The sequence below is a fragment of the Chiloscyllium plagiosum genome, unplaced genomic scaffold (genome assembly GCF_037043375.1).
Source record: "Chiloscyllium plagiosum isolate Xiang-an unplaced genomic scaffold, Cpla_swu_hap1 HiC_scaffold_22, whole genome shotgun sequence".
NCBI lineage: Eukaryota > Metazoa > Chordata > Chondrichthyes > Orectolobiformes > Hemiscylliidae > Chiloscyllium > Chiloscyllium plagiosum.
In genome coordinates this window covers 34,060,427-34,082,212 of record NW_028270160.1, presented here as the reverse complement: position 1 = coordinate 34,082,212, position 21,786 = coordinate 34,060,427, and the positions used below count along the sequence as shown (strand labels likewise).

At 36.8% G+C, this 21,786-nt stretch overlaps 2 protein-coding genes across 6 annotated transcripts in view; one reads left to right on the top strand and one right to left on the bottom strand.

Annotated features, from left to right (window-relative positions):
• LOC122561143 (matrix metalloproteinase-21) lies at positions 1-11,232 on the top strand. 2 transcript variants are annotated; one of them, XM_043712620.2, is made up of 7 exons: positions 3-1,044; positions 1,505-2,192; positions 2,402-2,541; positions 6,461-6,602; positions 7,901-8,158; positions 8,238-8,410; positions 10,625-11,232. In XM_043712620.2, exons 1-7 carry the CDS (start codon positions 760-762, stop codon positions 10,922-10,924), a joined length of 1,986 nt encoding a protein of 661 aa, XP_043568555.2. In that variant the 5' UTR covers positions 3-759; the 3' UTR covers positions 10,925-11,232. The 2 variants fall into 2 exon arrangements, with proteins under 2 accessions (XP_087855075.1, XP_043568555.2); XM_087998949.1 differs by lacking the exon at positions 7,901-8,158 and having other exon boundaries at positions 1-1,044.
• A 146-nt stretch (positions 11,233-11,378) lies between these two features.
• The window catches only part of edrf1 (erythroid differentiation regulatory factor 1), a 67,831-nt gene continuing 57,423 nt past the window's right edge, over positions 11,379-21,786 (bottom strand). For 3 of the 4 annotated variants that reach the window (XM_087998948.1, XM_043712609.2, XM_087998946.1), the window contains 3 exons: positions 21,387-21,502; positions 18,480-18,640; positions 11,379-14,572 (listed from right to left, as the gene is read on the bottom strand). In XM_087998948.1, the coding sequence (XP_087855074.1) occupies positions 14,401-14,572; positions 18,480-18,640; positions 21,387-21,502 (449 nt within the window). In that variant the 3' untranslated portion in view covers positions 11,379-14,400. Of the gene's footprint in view, positions 14,573-17,902; positions 18,095-18,479; positions 18,641-21,386; positions 21,503-21,786 lie in introns of all 4 variants that reach the window. The other variant, XR_015760931.1, reaches the window with a different exon arrangement.

Below are 21,786 nucleotides of genomic sequence, written 5' to 3'. Positions count from 1 at the left end.
TCACACTTTTCCTGACAACTTTCAAATTGCAGTCGACTCTAAAGTTTACAGTTTGCCTCCATCAACCACCCGAAAATAATCTACAGCCCGTTCAACTATCAGCAAATAATTGCTGAAAAAAAATCACCAACTGCATTCCTTTTGGCGTGGTGTTCTCAAAACTCCTTTCCTGAACGGAAGTCCTCCAAGTTATATTTACCAATGATCGTAAATATCACCTGATCATCTTTATCACCTGATGAAGGAGCGTCGCTCCTAAAGCTAGTGCTTCCAATTAAACCTGTTGGACTCGAACCTGGTGTTGTGTGATTTTTAAGATCGTAAATAAAGTCGAGAATGGGACAATTTGAATTCTTTTTGTTTAAAACATTAATTTAAAATGAACAAAATTGGGAAAGTAGGCTCGAAACACAACGTTTTATTGATGTAAAGTTAATTTTTTCACATTAAGCTCATAATCACCAGATGATTCTGGTCGCAAATGGCTATCGCAGTTCCATCGTTATCAAATTTACATAACTGTTACATTTAGAGAACTATCAAATTTACATAACTGAAATAAACGGTGTTTACCAACTTTAGAAATCTAAACAAGAGAATGACCGCATCCTGGTTACAAATCTCATTTTACACAGCAGCTCACCTTTTAAAATGCAAAAGCCAAAGGACGCAACACTTATATGTTCTTTCTATTGAAATTGTGTTGCTGTAAATACACCATGGGTCCGTTAACAAATAACACCAGAATTCAGGGAGCCGATGTACTCCGCGGGTGGGATTGAAAAGAATATTTGCGAAACTCGAAGAGGTTATTTGAAGTTTGGCGAACGTGGATTGTATCAGGCTGGCTGCGTTTGGTATATAAACTTCGTAGGTTGGCGAGACCGGCTAGTAATCGTCAACATGCGGCTCGTCTTATACCTGAGCGTGTTCTGGCTCACTGTGGGGCACTGTGAGAAACTGTTTCATAATCGTGATTACTCGGACATCTCCTCATCCTCACAACACCAGGCACGTCCCGTCCGGAACCAAGCTGCGGCTGAGGTAGGAAAGCACAGCTGAACGTTTATTATCGGTGAAACTCGTTAGTTGTGGTATATTGGTTTATTAGGAAGCCACTGAGATGTATTTGAGGAGATGGTGCTGTCATGTCTAATTGGAATACCATTCCCCTGGGATCTGAACAATCTTTGTCTATTCTTTAGGGCAGGGTTTTGGATCAGATATGTTGATGTGACGTGGCTGAATTGAGGAAGAAATTTGAATGCGGCTGCAGTTTCAGGCGATTGAGAATGGTGTAAAATGCAACGTGAACCAATACCCTCCGAGTTTTACACACCAGTTCTGACTAAGAGTCATTGACCTAAGACACTTGTCCACAGATTCTGCTTATCGAGAATTTCCAGCATTTTCTCATTCTATTTCATTTGCATGCTTACCTGTTAAACTTCGGTACGACATGTTTATTGAATTTGGGAAAATATTTTGTTTTTTTTAATTCAAGGAATACCTGCGTAAATATGGATGGACAGATCAAATAAACTGGGAGAACATTCAACGCCAGAAAACTGAGAACTCTGCAGATGAACATCGAGCTCCGCAAGATTGGTTGGATCGTATCAAGGAAGGCGCCTCAGCTTCCAAACAATGGCAACAATCTCAAGCTGAGTCCTCTGCTTACATTGAAGCTTTAAAACAGTTCCAGAAGGCCAACGGGATCCCGGTGACTGGAGAGCTAAACAAAGCCACCCAGGAAGCTATGAACAAACCGCGATGTGGGGTCCCCGATAGATTAGTGTCTGAAAGTACTTTTATGGATAATGAGACACACGATATTCTCAACCAAACCTCTGATTTCAACAAAACAACTGATACCAATGGTGGTGCCAACATGACTGGAACCTCCAAAGTTCGCAAGAAGCGTTTTTTAAAGATACTGCTTTCTCCCAGTCAGCGAGAGGTGCCTGTTGGCCCGGACTTGTTTAATAGAGCACCGAAAATGGCCTTTTCTAAAGCAAAACTTACGTGGCGCCTGATGGGAGAAGGTTATAGCAACCAACTCTCTGTTGAAGAACAGAAACATGTGCTCAGAATGGCTTTTAGGATGTGGAGTGAAGTAATTCCTCTAGAGTTTGAAGAAGACAACCATTCTCCTGCATCAATGGTTGACATCAAACTTGGCTTTGGGACAGGTAATGTTGATATACATGTCCCATTTAACAACTTCATTAACCCAAGAAGAGAAAATATGCTAACTTTTGTGTATCAATAAAATAAAGATTTGAACGAACAATTATGTGAGGTTTGATACTTTGCCGTGGAAAAGTGTTTTCTTGGTATACATCAATTGTAGTCCAAATGATAAGTACTAACGTATTAAGCATGATCATTTTTGCTTCAGGTCGACATATGGGCTGCACACGAACATTTGATGGCAATGGACAGGAATTTGCTCATGCTTGGCAATTTGGTGACATTCATTTTGATGATGATGACCATTTTACAACACCAAACAATGGGAATGGAATTAGCCTACTGAAAGTAAGAATCATCACCAGCATTTCTGAACCTTACTTATTTTTATGTTTCACTTTCTATGTTTGTGGTTAAATTTGTAACAGGTCGATTCCAAACTTCTTGAACTGAAATATTTCAGAGAATATTTGTTGTAATATCCTTAAATTTCATAATTTTCTCTCATCTTGAAAACTATGTTTAAATGGCATTGCTATAATATAATTGACATTGGTGCCTACCCTTACAGTAGTACAAAGAAAGAGGTGGAAATATTTTGCTGTGCATTCACACCGTTTTGAGTCACAGCGGGTTTGTTTTTATTTTGTGTCAACACTTCATGTATTTTAAATTACTTGTGGCAATATCCCAAAAAAATGGAACCAGATTGTGGAAAATAGCAAAAGTGATGAAGAAACTTACATATACAAATCAATGTTTGTAGCATAACTAATAGGATTGGTGAGCTGCAAAGTCAAGCTGAGACAAAAGATTGTGATGTGGTCAAGAATTGATGTTTAATAATGGTAGTTGCCACATCTTCAGGAAAAGTAGGGAAACAAAGAGTGAAGAGTGTATGTTATTATTGATTAAATTCAATAATAACATTATTGATTAATGTTATTATTGATTTAATCTTATTGATTAAAGAGTGATATTACAGTTCAAAGTGGAAAGGATACACTAGGTAGTTCTAGGCCTGAGTCTATTTGTCTCAAGTGTTAGGAAGCAAAGTGTATTTGTGGATGGATATTTTACAGGTTGGGAGGGGTGTCTAGCAGTGTTCCTAAAAGTCAAGTTTAGATATGCTGCTCTTTTCAATTCTAATAAATAATCTACATAATGTTTCAGGTAATACAACGTTTAGCAATATTATAGATAATGGTGAGCATAGTTTTAGACTTGGGGATGACAAGCAAAATGGTGAATTGAGCAGAAGTGTGGCAAATGATGTTTAGTGCAGATAAATGTTAAATGATTTGGGAGAACTAATATTGAAACATAGTATAAATGGTTTTGTTTCGAAAACTGCAAATAGCAGTTGGAGGCAGTTCAGAGAAGGTTCATTTGGATGATCCCTAGTAAGGATTTCTTATGAGCAAAAGCTAAATAGGTTGGAACTCTACTTAATGGGCTTTAGAAGATTGAGAGGTTGGAGAGGTGATCTCATTGCAACGTATAGAATTCTTAAGGGGCCTGACAGTATGAATGCTGAGAGGACATTTCCCTCATGGGACAGTCTAAGATTAGAAGGCATAGCTCAGCATAAAAGGATGCCAATTTAAGACTGAGATGAGGAATTTCTTCTCTCAGAATGTTGAGTGTCTTCGGAACTACTTGCCACATGAAGCTGGGGATGCAGAGTACTTGTGTATACTTAAGGCTGTGATAGCGAGATTCTTCATCAGGAGGCAAATCAAGGGTTGTGGAGAAAATAGAAAGTGGACGCGAAGAGTGTTGGATGAGCCATGATCATACTGAATGCTCCTGTTCCTATTTCTTATGATGTTATAACCATGATATATAGAAATGCTTAAAGATGGCAGGGCAGGTTGATAAGATGACTAAACAAAAAAAATTGTTTATAAGTGGAGGTAAAAAGAATTCATGAATCACTTAAATAAAAGCAATATACTATCAATGTTGAAGTCTTAAGTAAAAATAAAAAATGCTGGAGAAACCCCACAGATCTGGCAGTCTGTGAGAGTGAATCAAGTCAATGTTTTGAGTCCAATGTGACAAAAATTCTTCAAAGAAGTGTCATATTAGACTTTCAACATTAACTGTTTGTTTCCACAGATGCTGCCAAACCCATTGATCTTCCCAAACATTTTGTTTTTATTTTGTGTTTTTTTAGGCTTTAGTAGGTATCCTGTGGACAATTCCAAGCACTACACTTCAGGAAAGAGCAAGAGGATAGAGGAGAGGCTGAAGAGTCAGGACAGTTCTCCTTGGAGCAGTGAAATTTGAATGAAAATTTGAAGATGAAACGTTTTGAATGTGTTAAGACAGGAGAGAGACAGATAAAACAAACTCCTTTATCTTCCACCTTCTGTTAACAAGCAATGTTCTTCCCCTTCTCTCTCCCCTCCTCCCCCAACCCCCTTTCTGAAGCAGAATGTGGTGTATTTCTCCCAAAGCCCCTGCTGAAGTCTGATTTTAAAGTAACCCACAACAAATTTTCTTGAGCAAGGTTTATTCATGCATTCAAACCCAGGGATGATTGTTGCAACCCATGCACTAACAAACAAGCAAACAAAGAAGCAAAAAGGAACAGGCGTTTACAATTGAGAATAACTTAAAAATCAAAGACATGAATATTCATTCATAAGGTTGTCTGAGTCCAGTAAGTTATTGACCAGTTGACTGAAGGTGAGGTGTTAAAGAATTTCTTCAAAGGTGGTGAGGGTGTACCAAGATGTGTAAAGAGGGAATCAGTTTACTTTGCAGGCAAGTACTTTTTTTTCTCAGAGAAACAAGTTTTCAGGAAATTTACTTGGATTTGAGGCTGGCTTAGCCATTAGCCTGGAATCTCATGTTAAGTTTGATTCTTAGCAGATTGAGGTAAGGATGGGGAGGAACACAAACATCGCAATTACATTTTTCAGAGACCAGAGGAGATTAGTCATGTGACAAGCCCATAAGGATTCAGTTTCTTCTTATCAAGTTGTTTTTACCCTCTGGCCAAGAATCTATTGTTCATCTTAGGAAATAGATGATGCTTTAGTGGTCCACAAGTAAAAATAGTTTGATGATTCTAACTTTTGTTTTCCTCTGCTGCTGGAGAGTATTACTGTTGTTCTTTTGTGTTTGTGACTGTCGTATCCAGTCAAATGAAAGGGCTGAAGATTCCAGGAGGATAAATGTATAAACCCTGGTTTGATCATTGCTATTAGAATTTTTCAGAATTGTAGTTAACTTGCATCATATAATTGCTAGACTATGCCAATGTCCGCTTTCAAAATTGGATAATATAGCTTTAAAAAAAAACAACTAATTATCTGTTTTCAGGACTTGCAGGCCTGACAATAGACATAGAATAGCTCTTCCCTCCCATGTGAATCAATAACCAGAGGTCAGAGAGTTAAAATCAGAGCCTGAAGATCTAGAGAGATGAGGAGAAGTATTTCAATTTGGAGTTAATGGACTGGTTCTTGAAAAGGCCGTGCAAGTTGATTCTTTAAATAACTTGTAAAAGGAAGTTGAATAGGTACTGGAGGATGAGGAACATAGATGGTTGTAGAGCTGTGGACTGAAGCAACAAGCCTCTTCAAATAGTCAGCACAGAATAATTTAAATACCTTTTTCTCCACTGTAGGTTTCAATACAGTGGAAGATTGGATGGCAATTTTAAACAGCCTCTCTAGGGAGAGTGCAGGCAAGCTAGATCTGCTTGCCAGCAGGTACAATCAATGGATGTCAAAATTAGAAAATAGAATTTCCCTCTTATGCCAGATTGGTAAAGCCAGTTGTAGTATCTTCACTGTCAAGTGTTTGAAACAGTTAACAAAACAGTTCAAAGACTTTCTTGAAATAAACAAAAACAAAGTGCTGAAGAATTGCGGGTGTTTTGAGCATCTATGAGAAGAGAAATAGAGTTAACCATTTGTAAATACATTGGAATGTTAACTTGAAATGTTAACTGTTTCTCTCTGCACAGATACTACCAGACCTGCTGAGTTTCTCCAGATCTTCTCTGTTTCAGATCAAAGGCATCTATTGTACTTGCTTTTGCTGAAAGCATTGCTTGCTTAGAAACTTACCTACATATTCTGGGTTTTAACACTATTAATAATTTGAAAGCATACAAAACTAATGCTCCTTGTTTCAGCATGGTAATCTAACCAACATTGGAACACAAAGGGTGCAGATGTAATATGGAGTTGACTAGTCATTCTTTGGTTAGCTTATTTCATGACATATTTCAATTTGCCCAAATGTATAGGTGGCTGTCCATGAATTAGGTCATGTACTGGGTTTACCTCATATCTACAGAATGGGCTCAGTGATGCAGCCCAGCTACATTCCACAAGATTCGATGTTTGAGCTGGATTGGCTTGACAGGAAAGCGATTCAGCAACTCTATGGTAAGAGCAAAACACCCAAATTTAAATTTCAGTAATATCTAATGAATATTTTAATTACCTATAACACATTAAAGACATTTTCTTAATATTACAGGCTGCCATCAATCAAATCCAGTATCAATAAAAAATGAATGATCAATTACAATAATATTGCAGGTGGTAAATAACGTTGAGGCATGTTTTTAGAATGATTTGGTCCAACATAATAGAACCTTCTACAGCTTAGTCTCTCCCTAGTTTGTCGGTAAAGCAATTTGCAATGAAATTCTTGCAGAACTGCATCTTTAGGTTGTTTGTCAATGAAAGATCTGAGCTTTCAGAAGAGTTGATTAAACAATTCATTTCTCAGCTGAGAAACTGAGGGACAAGTCCAGAGACCTTTAAAATTTAAAAAGCAAGTTTTGTTATTTTTACAATGTACAAATTTCACCTCTTTTCCATAAATGCTTAAAAATATAGATACCAAGTCAAAAGAGATACTAATTGGGATGGCCAATGCTTTGGTCAAAGGGTTTCTTAATTAAAGAGTTTTTTTAAAATGAGATACAGTGGTGACATAGTGGAGAGGCCTAATCCTCACCCCTCCAATACAGTACTTGTAACATCTTGCTTCACAACAGCAATTCGTAACTAAATAATCTCCTTGGAAAGACAAAACAATAAGAAAAATACTGAGAATTTCCTCTAGCAGCCTTTAGCAATGAAAATCTGTCAACAAGACCATTATTTATTATACTTAATATGTAATTTACCTTCTGTATGCTGAGATTTCTAACCAAAATTAGCACAACTCTCCCTTTGCAATGAGTGAAACAATAGCAATTTGTTCCAGAACGTGAACATTTTTTGAGAAAAGTTGCACCTCCAAACATCTAGCTCTCATGCAACGTAAATGTCCCCCACTTCTCTCTAACCAATCTAATTGTAATAATCTATCTTAATAAAAACAAGCTAGCGCAAAAAGTTGATCCGCCAAGTGACTAATGTCAGGAAATCGAATGAAAATGCAGCCAAACTGAAGGAACAAAGAATGTGGCCTCGATATTTGAGTGTAGAAAGCTGCAAATTAAGTGTTGACTCATCCAGATGAGCAAAAGGAGGAGACTTTGCATTCAGTGCATTCAGAGTTGGAGTTATTTTTGGATCCAAAATCCCTAATTTCACAGATGCTGAAAGAACCATGTGACTTGCTTGCTATCACAAATACAACATTCTAAAATATAACAGCTTGTATTCGTCATAATTACTGAACTTTATTTTACAATGGCAATAGATTTGACTCAGATCATTCTTTTCAGGTGTGTGCAATAGTCCTTTCGACACAGTGTTCGACTGGATTCATAGCGAGAAGAATGAATATGGGGAGACAATAATTCAATTTAACACATACTTCTTCAGAAATAACTTGTATTGGCTTTATGAAAATCGTAACAATCGAACACGTTATGGAGATCCCATTCCACTCTCAGTTGGTTGGCAAGGAATCCCAAGTAGTGGCATTGATGCTTTTGTACATATATGGACATGGACAAGAGATGCCATCTATTTCTTCAAAGGTGATTCAATCATCAACAAATTTTAAACCAGTTAATTAATGAGATGTTAATTTCAATATCTACTTGTACTGTTATACAGGTACCCAATTTTGGCGATATGACAATGAAAATGATCAAGCATACACAGAGGATGCAGAGGGAAAGAAATATCCCAAATTAATTTCTGAAGGTTTTCCAGGTGTTCAAGGTCCAATTGATACTGCTTTTTACAATAAAAGGGACCAAAACATATATTTCTTCAAAAGTTCAAATGTAAGTTTTTTTTTGTGTCCTTGGGATGTGGGCAACATTGCTAGAATTTGCAGTCTGAACCATTTGGCCACCTTTGTGCCAAATTCTGCTATCATTTGAAATTGCTCTAATAATGCTATTTTGGGAAAACCCTCACTAAATGCACTACCGAAGATTACTATCTAAACTAGTTACAGACTATACTCAAAAATAATTAAGTCAAAATGTTATTTCAATAAGATTGGAATTCCTTGTGTTGAATGTCAAAATGTTTTAAAATTCTTACATTTATGCAATTCTCTACAACAACATTTAGAATGGAAACTGACTATACATCCTCTTCACATTGTTCCCTAATTTCCTTTCCTGTCACTCCTCTGTCCCACCATTGGAACTTTAATTCATGTATTTGTAACTTACAGGCTTGACTCTTTCATTGCACGCCTGACTTCCCTTCTTCAAATCTCTGCAAACTTAGACTCATTCAGAACCCTGATGTCCAGATCACATGGTAAATCCTGTTAACCATTATTGCTGCTTGCTGCTCTATATTGGTTTCTATCCATGAATCTATTTTTAAAATTCTAATTTTCTTGTTCAAAACACTCCAAGGCTTTACCCTTCCTCATTCCTGTGACCTCCTCCAACCCTCAAAGGACTTCAGATTCCTTCAATACTAACTTTTTCTGCATGTCCTCTTCTCATTGGAAGCCTCGCTGAACAGAATATGAAAAAAATGTTTATCAGCACAATTTGAATCATTTACACCACTTGCCTTCAACATACAATACCTAAAAGTCAATTGGAGTATAAGGAGCTTGGGTAGCTACAAATTAAAAACCCTTAAAAAAAAGTTAAGGCACAGCAGGCATGGGGTGGATTTAACACCTGACTGCCCCCTTTTCAATGGTTATGTTCACATTTGGGTGCATGAGTACTTCCACGTGGAGTCCACAGGCTCACTAGACCTTTCATCACCGGTGGGCTTTGTAGGCACCAGGGTGCATCATATCCCAGACTAACAGTTTGATTTGAGTTTGCCAAGTTTGTTAATATGCTGACCCTTTTGTTACAGAAGCTGTTTAAGGCATTTATTTATTTAAAGAGCACAAGTTTAAGGCTGACACTTAAAAGATAAATGACCCTTTTGATGGTCATTTGCTTTTCTGCAACTCTCATCAGTCAATTGCTTAAGTATACAATTGAAGCTGCATGATTATAGTTTTAGTTTGTTTACCTTTTTAGCTTTTCCTCAATGTAATTTTGTGTCTTCTCTATACCGAGGAAGTGGTGGAGGTTAGTAGAATTGCAACATTTATAAGGCATCGGATGGGTATATGAATAGGAAGGGTTTGGAGGGATATGGACTGGGTGCTGGCAAATGGGACTAGATTGGGTTGGGCTATCTGGTCAGCATGGACAAGTTGGACCGAAGGATCTGTTTTTGTTGGGACATCTCTATGTCTCTATCATTGGGTCTTGGGAGTATGTAATTTACCTTATTCTGTGTTGTTCCTGTTTAAATCTCATTAGTCAAGGTCATAGACTTGGCCCTCATGCATCAGATTATTAAATGCTCTAACAGATGAAAAATTAAGATAAACAAGGGAGCTTGACAGGATCTGTTTAAATTCTAATGCCTAGGCCTCTTGTGGCATAATGGTAGTGTCCCTAACTCTGAGTCGGGTATCTAGGTTCAAGTCTCACCAGTGTCATAACTCTGATCAGGCCATTAAAAATAATTCTTATGCTGTTTATCTTGGTTTGGCTAGAAGAACTTAATATTTGAAAACATCCGTAAGTACATTATTGCACCCCTGCATGATGTAGCGTTTCATAGGTGCAAGTAGACCAATAAAAATGCTGATTTCACAAGTGACTCAACTGATCACTTACCAGTGACAATTTTTCATTATAAAATTTCAGTTAACACATTTCATCAGACCATAATTCTTTTTTTTTGAAGGACCATTTTAATTAGTAAAACAAATTTTAAAAAAACAAGCAGGAAACAGTATTTTAAGATTTGATGGTAACTTTAAGATTTATTTGAAAATAATTTGGTAATGATGACTGAGCCTTTGAGGGGAAGAGTTTTTTTTAAGGCTTGTCCAATGATTTTTCATCTAATTATGGTTCAGGGATACTGGATTACTTTGGAAACAAAAAAAGTGATGCTTTTGTACACCTGAAATGGACACTTCCCAAGTCTTACTGCATTCATTTTCTTTATAGGTGATCACTTTCAATGTGAATACTAACCAGATTAATGGATATCCAAAAAGAATTATAGACGTATTTCCACCAGTTGTACAGAACGATCATCCCATTGAAAATCTGAATGCTGCATACTACTCATACCACTACCAGTCCATATTTTTCTTCAAAAGTAATTTCTTTTGGAAAGTAGTCAATGACTGGGATAAAAAGCAGAACCCATTATTGCCAATAAATGGTCTAATGCCTAAGAAAAATATATCAGATCAGTGGTTTGATATTTGTGATGTCCATTATTCAATGCTGAATAAGAATTAAAAATTGCTTCAAATGTTTTCACAAACTGGAAACCTGTGAAAAGTGGTTAAGGCATATATGACAAAGGCGGTTTTGCATTGCAAATGCACAATTAGCCTGCTTTTTACATTTAATACTACAAGATTTTATCCCAGGCATATGCAAAATCATGTGACTAGAAATTAAAAGTTGAAACCATCTGTAGTAAAGTTGTGCCAAACTGTTGGTAATTCCATAGATAAAGACTTTTATATTTGTTAAATCATAATACATTAAGGCTAACGTATTTATAACACTGTGAAAACAGTGGACAAGTAAACAAATGTAGTCAAACTAATTAATTTGTTTTCCATGTAAGTACTACATACAAATTTGTTTTCTAATTCAAACTGTCTTGACATTTCACTGCCTGTTCTAGCTTACATATTTGTTTGGTATCACTGTACATAGACTTCAATTGACAACAAACTGCATGATGGGTTGTTTCATATTTTATTATATTGTTTAAAAATGTCGCATAGTATTAGTTTGTGTCTATTAGCAGCAGGAAAAAACCCATTCTTCCAAACAATATGCATTTCTGAGTAAACTCTGCAGAGCTCTCATATACAGATAATATGCACTTATTGAACAGGAAACCTGAAAAATCTGACTTTTTAACTATAAAAATTACAAAAGAATTTCAGATCTTGCAACACTTTTGCAATAAACTATAAATAAAGTAACCAGCTTGTTCATTTAACTTCCAACATTTTTAATATGGCTTGTGTTATCCTGTGAAACCTAGTTATCTTCCACTTAACATTTTTTTTAAAAGCTGACAAATTTTGAGATGGATTCATAAATAGCTGTTTTCACTGAATAAAATTCTCCAATTCGGCCCAAAATACAGTGGAAACTTCATAGAAAACCAAGGGAATAAAACCTGACCTAAACAAAACTATCAGAATCTTCATTTGGTACTAGTTATCAGGCACACTAGTCCCAGATTCTACATGTGCTTTTATATTTTCCCATTCTTCACACTTCTTAAATTGACAGTACATGAAGTAATTTCTAAATTCAATCCTGATTTTTAGAAAAGAATGTTGCATTCCAAATTACCTGGAGAACACTGCACACTTTTTCAATGTATATACACAATTGTAGTTACAAACTTTACATGTTAGCAAAAGTCCTGCAATGCTATTATGTAATATACAAACTGTACATCTTGAAAAGTAGACATTCATTTGTGATTTTAGAGAAGATTTGTAGCTCAGGTTATGGATCAGGTTGTACGTTTGCTCACTGAGCTGGTGGATGTGTTCTCCGAAGTTTCATCACCATGCTATGTCACATCAGTGAACCGCCGATGAAGGCTTCATTGGCGAAACATGCTGACGAAACAGATGAGAACAAATCTACCAGCTCAGCGAGCAAGCTTACAACCAGACATTCATTTATTGAATTTTATTTATCAAAACACAATCTGCTTGTGTAACTGTAAACGTTTAACCTTCTGACCAAGGAGTGTGTTATCATGTGTAACACCCTTTTACCCCAATCATTTGCAACAGCAATGAAAGTTAAATAATTTTAAAATAATTCCGAAGCGAGTGTACTCCTTTATTTCACAAAACTATCAGTACTAATGACCAAAATGAAAATTGTGCACATAAATAGCTGCTTAATTCCTGCCTTACATCCTCTTTGAATGTCAATAAGAAAGCCTATGACAACAAACCATTCAGACTAAGGCTGATAAGAGGCAAGTAAAATTTGTGTCACAAAAGTACCAATGACAATTTCAATGAGGTAGTGAGCCTCACTATATCATGACACTGAATGCCGTTAATACAGTCAAGTTCTTCACTCTCAACATCATGGGAATCATTCTTAACCAAAAACTCAACTGGACAAACTATATAAACATCTTAAATAAATCAGAGACTGGGTATTCTACAAAGAATGATTTACCTCCTAACTTCCCAAACCCGTCTCGGGGCTAAATGATACAATTCACTGTCCAATTGCCTACGTACACATAGCTGCAACAGTTGATGATCTTAACACCATACATCAAATTCCACATGGTCAGCAATTCATCTCCTATATCAAATGTGCACCAACCTTCAATTCCAGCATTATCTTCTATCTATGCAATGCACTGTAGGAAACTGCCAAGATATCTTTGCCTTTCTCCCAAAGCTGATGACCTCCAATTAGAAAGTCAAAGTCTTCAGGTGCACAGGACTATCAACTCCCAAGTTTTATTTATATAAGTTTAGATATTCCCATTCCTTCACTGTTGCTGGATCAAAAATGCCCTCCATATTGTGGCAGCAATTGCATCACACCAACTGCAGTATTGCCTTCTTAATAACAAGTAGTAATTGGCAATAAATTATGATTTTCCCAGCAATTTTCCCACATTTTAAGAATTTTAAAGAACCATCCTGATATTCATCAACTAGTTATGAATGCAGATGTTCAAAAAGTTTAGTTCACCTTTTTCCTTGAAAGTAGCTTCACGGTACTGGTTTCCACTTGATTCATCGACACATTGGTTTAAAAGCAAATAAATCTTTACTATCTGTACATTGCCACCAAGAGAAACATGCTAGCTTAGTTATTAATATATGAATATTTTGTTCAATAAGCAACTAAAATGCAACTTGCTACTTGTACCAATTTATGAAACACTGCTTTGCGAGTTAAGGGCTTAAAAATTCATTAATATATCTATTTCCATTCATTAATCAACATCTAAAGAGGGTCATTCATTTTGATAGTATTTACAATGTAAACAATTACGTACGTATTTCATGTAGAAACTCACTGACAAACCTCTGAATACAAGGTGCACACATATTGTAATTCACAATATTTGAAGAACAATTTCATTTCAACAAAAAACAGTTTATTTCGGTTAGCAATTTTCTCTTTCTCTTGATGGCAGTGACTCATGTTGTGAGACAGGTCTCCTCAGTTCCTCATCAAGTGGCCATTCTTCAAGTGGAGGTAGAATGTCGGAAGAAACTATTCAAATCTGAAGTACTACTGTCTTTACCAGACATTGCATTTATTCCATTTCTGAGAAGGGTAACTGAAAAGCTATTGAAAACAGGGACAATGAATGTTATTCCTCCTCTCACCTCAGGGATAATATAGGTACCAGCAGCAGCTTTACTGACAGCCTGATGGAAATGGGTTACTCACAACAAGATCTGAACCTGGGAACTTCTTGCCTGTGTGTCAATATGACATTCATGGGTAAACTAAATTATTGCTACAAGACAGTTTAAATTGGTACCAGTCATTTGTAAGTACTATCCACACCGATAACTCCAATGATTTAAGATTTATGTATCGAGTGATAAATGCCTTTTGAATTTTGCTAATTTGCCTTTAAACAGGTTGTTTCAACTGTCATTGTTCAACGATCATCTTAGCAAAAATAAATTCAAATTTTATAATGGGCCTTTGAGTACAGCAATGGGGGAAACAACTGATGATCATACAGATCCAGTCTCATCAATTGATGATCTAGATGATAAATATTTCAGTAAACTCAGTATCAATTCGACTCTCTGTATTAGAGGGATGTCCTTATCTGCTGTTGCCCGCAACAATGTTGAATAAGCATGCTTGTAGTTTTTCAACAGTATTCGATCATCACCAACACCACTGTAAAAACACAAAACAATGTCATTACTTTAAGCCAAAATTAGTACAGAAATTGACAAATTGAGCTCGATCCAAATCACTCTCAACTACAATGAGCTAACAGCCATCTTCAACTGAAATACCACTTGTATCTAAATTTGCATTTTGATTAACAGCAGTAACATTAGAACTACTGTAGCCAAAATTAAGAGTTAGATTTTGCCTCTAACAAGAATACACGTATAAGACAGAGAGCATAGTTCACTTACGAGTTATTCATAAACACAAGTTCCTCACTCTCCATTCAGAGACAATAAAAACCTCCTCACATTTTAGTCCTAAAGATACTTAAATTGACAGAACAAAATACCATCATACATACTCACTCCACATTGGAACATAAGGTGAGGAATTCACCTTGGTACTGATAGAATGGCATAATCTTTTTAAAAGGCACAAAACTTATTAATATCAGAAGAAATTAGAAGGAATACAGAATAGCACATAGGTACAGCAAGCATTAAAAAAGGGAATTGGTATTTTATCTTTTATCGTAAAGGAATTGGAGTGCAAGAATAAGAAAGTCTTGCTACGATGTTACAATTGTGGGTCAGATGGCCAAATTTATGTAACAATCTGCCTGGGAACATAACTTTTCCTCTTAAACTCGATAAAATGCAGTATCCCAGGAACATACTATGAGAATGAAGCCACAAAACTCCATGCTTAATAAACTTAAATATACATTGCATTAGAACATTAATACAATCAACAGTACATGTATAACTTCCATTTGAACAACCATAACTAATATGTGGTAAATATGGGTAATAGACTGTGATTGAACACCACAAAGACCAAATCTAATGGCAAATGTGATCAAGACAGATCCCACAAATTTCTCAGTAATTTCCCCCAGATAGCTATGACATGATGGATCAACAAATCTCATTAAACTTTATAAGGATCATAATTTTTCATTTTGGGCAACCCGGTTTGTAATTTCCTTCCAGAATCATTCGGTCATGGACTGCATTAATAACTGCTCTTGTTCTGGTTAATCACCTTTTTCTGGATCTAAGCCACCCCTGGAGTCAAACTCCATTCCAGTACTCATGCACAACAATTTCAGCTCTTAACTGATAGCTAGCTTCACCAGGCTAAAATTGCCCCTATGTTTTATCAGAATTCCAATCTTGTTTTGTTGCATCAGGTAAATATTGCCTTGTAAGCTCTTCAACTTCCAATTTCTCAGTTACACTGAAGTATTAATGCTCACAGGATATGCCCAAACCCTTCACTGCTTTCCCTATACAGTACCAGTGATGCTCTCACCCTTGCAGCTGCCCAGCACTACTCGGTTCTGATTTAGCTGCCTAATTCCTAGAATTTGTTCCTGAATTTTCATTATTCAGCTGCTCTCAACTCTTCACTATATCCCATAAACAGAATTTGTGTAGTTCGGCTGCCACATCAGCAGTACATTAACATAAAAAAAACAAGAACAGTAAGCCATTTAGTACTTTCATCCTGCTCCACCATTCAATATAACCATAGCTAATCATCCTATTCAATACCCTGTTCTTGCTTTCTATCAATACCTTATGATCCTCTTCGCCCCAAGAATCATATGCACACCATTCTTGAAAACATTCAATGTTTTGGCTTCAAAGACCTTCTGTGGCAAATTATTCACAAGCTCATCAGTCTCTGGGTGAAGAAATTTCTCCTTAGTCTAAATGGCCTACCCCATTTCCTTAGAGTGACCCTGATCTTGGGCGCCACGCTCATCAGAAAAATCCTTACCATGTTCATCAGAAAACCCTTCCCATGTTTACTGTATCTTGTCCTGTTAGAATTTAGTAGGTTTCTGTGAGATCCTACCTCATTATTCTAGACTCCAGGGATCATAGTCCTAATCAATCCAGACTCTTTTCATAAGTCAGTTCTGCTATTCCAAGAATCAATCTGGTAAACCTTTGCTGTATTCCCTCTACAGCTTGAGCATCCTTCCTAAGATAAGAAAACTAAAGCTGCACACAGTACTCCAGGGTGTGGTCTCACCAAGGTCCTGTACAATTGCAACAAAACATCCCTACTTCTGTGCTTGAATGTGCTCGCTATGAAGGCAAACACATCATTTGTCTTCTTCACTGCCTGCTGCACCTACATATTTACTTCCAGCAACCAGTATAGAAGGACACTCCAATCTCTTTGTAACTCCCCCTTTCCCAACCTTATTGCCATTCAAATAATCTGCCTTTCTGTTTTTGCTACACTTCACATGTATCTACATTATATTTTATCTGCCATGCATTCACCTATTCAATCTGTCCAAATCACACTGAAGCATCTCTGGATTCTCCTCACAGTTCATCTGTCTACCCAGCTTTGTGTTGTTTGCAATCTTGAAGCTATTACATTTAGTTCCCTCAACTAAATCTAGGCACTGACTCCTGCAATACCCCACTAGTCACTGGCTGTCACTCAAAACGACTAATTTACTCCTACTCTATTTCCTGTTTGCCAATCAGTTCGCTATCCAAATCAGTACACTACCTCAATTCCATGCACTTTAATTTTACATGCTAATCTTATGTGGGACCTTATCAAAAGCCTCTCAATGTCCAAGTGAACCAGATCCAGTGTCTTGCTCTCATCAACTCTACGAATTACATCCTCAAAAAATTCCATAGATTTGTCAAGTATGATTTTCTTTTCATAAATCCATGCTGACTCTGAAAGACCCTGTCACTATATTCCAAGTGCTCTGCTATTAAATCTTTTATAATGGACTTTGTCATTTTCCCCACTACCAGTGTCATGACAACTGGCCTATAATTCCCCTGATTTCTCTCTACCCCTTTTTATATAAACAAGTGGGGTTACATTAGTTACCCTCCAAACCATAAGAACTGTTCCAGAGTCTATAGAATCTTGAAAGGTGACCACCAATGCATCCACTATTTCTAGGGACACTTCCTTAAGTATTCTGGGATGTAAATTATCAGGCCCTGGAACTTCTCTGTTTTAATCCCATTTAACAGCAGCATTCCCAACTTCAAGTCTGCACCTTTCTGTCTCTCATCCTTATTCACTTCCTGCAACCCCTGAACTCTTCTGTGGAGACCCTCAAAAAGTGTTTTGAAAGACCTATTTAAAATTTTAAGTAAGCACCACCTTGATTGCTGGGTAGAAGTGTTTTTTGAATGTTGCAATTCAGAGATTGATGGCTTCTGAGCACAAAAAATGCTTACAAAAGGAATAATTACAATTGTACAGAGTTTGGCCTAGACCACACCTTGAGTACAATGTTCAGTTTTGATCTTTATATCCAAGGAATATACTCGCCTTAGAGATGGTATGGTGAAGTTTCCCTAGGTTATTTCCTAAGAGAGTATTGTCTTATGAGAAAAGGCTCAGTAAATTAGGCATATGCTCTTTGGAGTTTAGAAGATTGCGGGGTGATCACATTGTAGCATTAAAGATTCTGATGGGGGCTTGACAGAGAAGACACAGAAGTTGTTTCCTCTGGCAGATGAACTGGAAAACAAGAACATGGCTTCAGGATAAGGATTAATCAATCATTCAGGAATGAGATGAGGAGAAATTGAATCTTTAGAATTTTCTATTGATGTGCCTTTTTTGAATGTAATTAGGGCTCAGGTATTTGGTGTCCTTGAGCATAAAGTGAAATGGAGAGCAAGCATGAAAGTGGAGTTGACGTAGAAGATTAGCGATGATCACACTGAATGGTGGAGCAAGCTCAAGTGACAGTATGGTCTATTCCTGCTACTATTTCTTGTATAGTATGTTCGCATACACACAAACAATTGTGTTGTGCATGAAAAGTACACAATAAACATACCTAGGGAAATTGGCAAAAAGTGGTAATTTGATAAATAAAGAAAAGACTGCATTGCATTACCTGCTTTTCTTTTTAGAGGTCAGTAGTTTGATAAGTTGAAACAACAGGAAAGAAAATCGAGCTTCAAAAATGTTGACAAGATTTATGATCTCTTCTTCATTCAAGCTGGAGGAATCATTTTCAGGCATTTTGCCATCATGGCATGCTTGACAATTTCCTTGCTAATATTAATATGAAAAAGAGAAATTTTAAACTTGAGATGACTTCTGAACATTCATGATAATTCAAATTTTTAACGTCTATTATCTCTCCATGATGGATTTAAGATAATTTGACAAATGTCCATAACACAATAAACAGAGAGAACATGGCCATATTAGCTAACTTTTTGGTAAAAAAGTTTTGGTGTCAGGTCAAAGCCGATCCGTTGTAGTCAAAACATCTGGCCCCTTTCTTAGCTATGAAGTTGTTGACAGAGTGGGATAGTGAAAATTGAAACAGAATAATCCTAACGCATGCTTCCAGATTCGTCCCCAGAGATCCCTTTTTGAAAAGCTAATGACAAGGTGGTTTTCAAAGCACTGATTTCCCGTAATATGCTGTAATGTACATTAGTGGAACAAGTATTAAACCCACAGGGTGAAAACAGACAACAGGCACTAGGATGCAGATTGCCTTCCCATATTGTCAACACAGGTGTTTCCTGAACATCCCATCAAATAAAGGTGAGCAACAATCCCAAAATGTTAGCTGGGCAAGGCTCCTCCAGCAGCAGTTGAAGTATAACAGCTGCACTTTCATAAGCTTGGGCACCTCTGTCTCTCTGGCCATAAGGGACCTCAATAAATAGTAGTGAGGTCCATCAGCTCTGCTGAAGACATCGGAGCAGCATCTCAGTAGTGGAGTTCAATCAAAAATCTATGAGAGTAACTAAATACGATATAGAGCTCAAAACCAAAATCAACACTAGCAATGCATTTGTTGTTTCTTCTCTGGTCAGCACTGTTAAAAATTTACTAATTAAGAGGGTGGGCTTAATGGTTTCAATTCATTTTACGCAAAATCAAGGGAGTGGTAATGTTAAATTACCTTTGCAACTTATCAAGAGATTATACAAGTTACCAAAAGTACTCATCCATCAACTGCTCCCTGCCCAGACAGCTCTCCTTCTCATATTTGTCTATAAACAATCAATCATTCTTCATCTGAAGCAGCTTTCTTTTTGATGCTATATCTTTTTCAACACCTGCCCCTTCACATTGCAAGCTGTGCAGAATGCAGCAAAATAAATGTGACCTACATTGCCTGGACTACATTTTAAGGAGCCTCCATACCAACATAAGTACTGAATCTTTACTTCAAAACTCTTATGATCTGCATTATCCTGCTCCATGGTTCTTACACTGTTATGACATTTTTCAGAATTGGAGGACTGTCATTAGCCAATGTGGGGTGATTATCACCTGTGTTCCTGCAACCATCTGACATTTATGAATGGGTGAAAAAGTGAAGGAAAATTGATAAGTGTCCCAGATGAAGCTATCTTGGATTCTGCCAATAATAAAAAAAAGTGCAGATTCACATGAGCCTTTCTGGTTTTATCACAGACCAAATGAACAATTATGCTATGAAAGACCTTACTATGTTTTTAATAACTTCAACACTGCCATGCTTTTATCGGTCAGAATCCAGGCTCCAGAATTCCCTTCCTAAATCTGTCTGGCTCCCTACTGGATTTTTGCCCTTTGATAATAAGTCCCTCCTTTTGACAATCAACAAATACTCAAGGATGGTTAGGGGAATGAAATCAGAAATGAGCAAATTTGAATCTTAGTGGTGTAGAGATCCAGCACTCTATCACTAAGGTCCTAATGACGTCAGTGCTATAGACAAGTGCCTATTGAAATTAAATGCATCAGTCAGTTTTACTCAGCTTGTTTGTCAATAGAGCAAACCCACTCAATTAAAATCCTGGTGCCCAGATGGCATCATCAGACTGCAATTGAATATATAATTTATACAACGTGGATATCGAAGAAAACTCATCATAATCATGCAATTGTTTCATGATAAGACTAGTCAAAGTCTTGAGTGGGTGGGGTTCTGAAACAGTTCTATTCCTGAGGAAAGGCTTTTGACCAAAATGTCGATTTTCCTGCTCCTCGGATGCTGCCTGACCTGCTGTGCTTTTCCAGCACCACCCTAATCTAGACTCTGGTTTCCAGCATCTGCAGTCCTTGTTTTTACCGGGGTTCTGAAACAGGCTACCTTTCAAAAGCTACCTGATAGTAACTATTCATCTCAAGATAAACTGCCCTTTGATGACAGTATTAAATTCATTACATGAATACTTCAATGTCAAAACTAGACTGTCCAGTGAAATATTTGCTCTACACTTTGTGGTTGACTGTAATGTCACTGCCCACTCTGCATTAGATTTGTAAGCCAGACTGAATACGTCCAATAATACATTGAATAAACATGGCCCGCTCGAGTATTACCAAACCAAAACTTGTATCAGACCACACTAGGTCAGTTAAATATCCCTCCTTCCAAACCTTTTGAAGGAGAGAATCTGGAATGAAACACAATAATCATGTCATCACTAAGAATTCCAAAAGCAGATCAATCCAGATGCAGAATAAAACCCACCCTTTCTCCTTGGTCTCCATCCTGATTGCAGAGAACCAGCAGGAAGATATTTGCTTTTCTTACATCTGTCTTATTTTAGCAGCTCTTAAACAATATTATTATTTGTGATCAACTGAGCATCATCAACTAAACATACTAAAGCGATTTCACTAAGGGATGCTTTGACTGGCTGAGGGAAGATCTACCTTATCTTTACCTACAACCATTTCATTGATTTGAAATGAATTTGACCTCAGTGGAAAACAAACCTTGCTAGCTTCTGTATCATTTTTCCTTCCTTCCCTTCCCCTACTAAAATAATTGGAAAACATTTACCAGTGCTTGCATGCAGGAAAGTTCACTCTGGATAAGCAGAAATGGATATTCTGAGTTGATGATTATATCCAGCGCTCCTGAAAGAGTCTTCAGTTTTGATACGTTGCTGTTTTGATCTACAAAGCAAGGAAAGTAAATTTCACTATTTTATAGTTTTATTTTAATAGGAATGTTACAACAAAATAGAAATAAGTTTTGAATAAGCTTGTTAGTTTGTAGTTTGCAATTTTCTTGACCACACCAGAAATTAAAACTTAAACAAACACTTAGAAGTGAGTAGCTTACATTTTAAAATTAATCAAAAATGGTTTATTGCTCAAAAAGCAAACTAGGAAACACTTGCATAGCAATCTTCCTGCAATAGTTGCCAAGTTATTCTGCTTGCTAATATGGAGGAAAA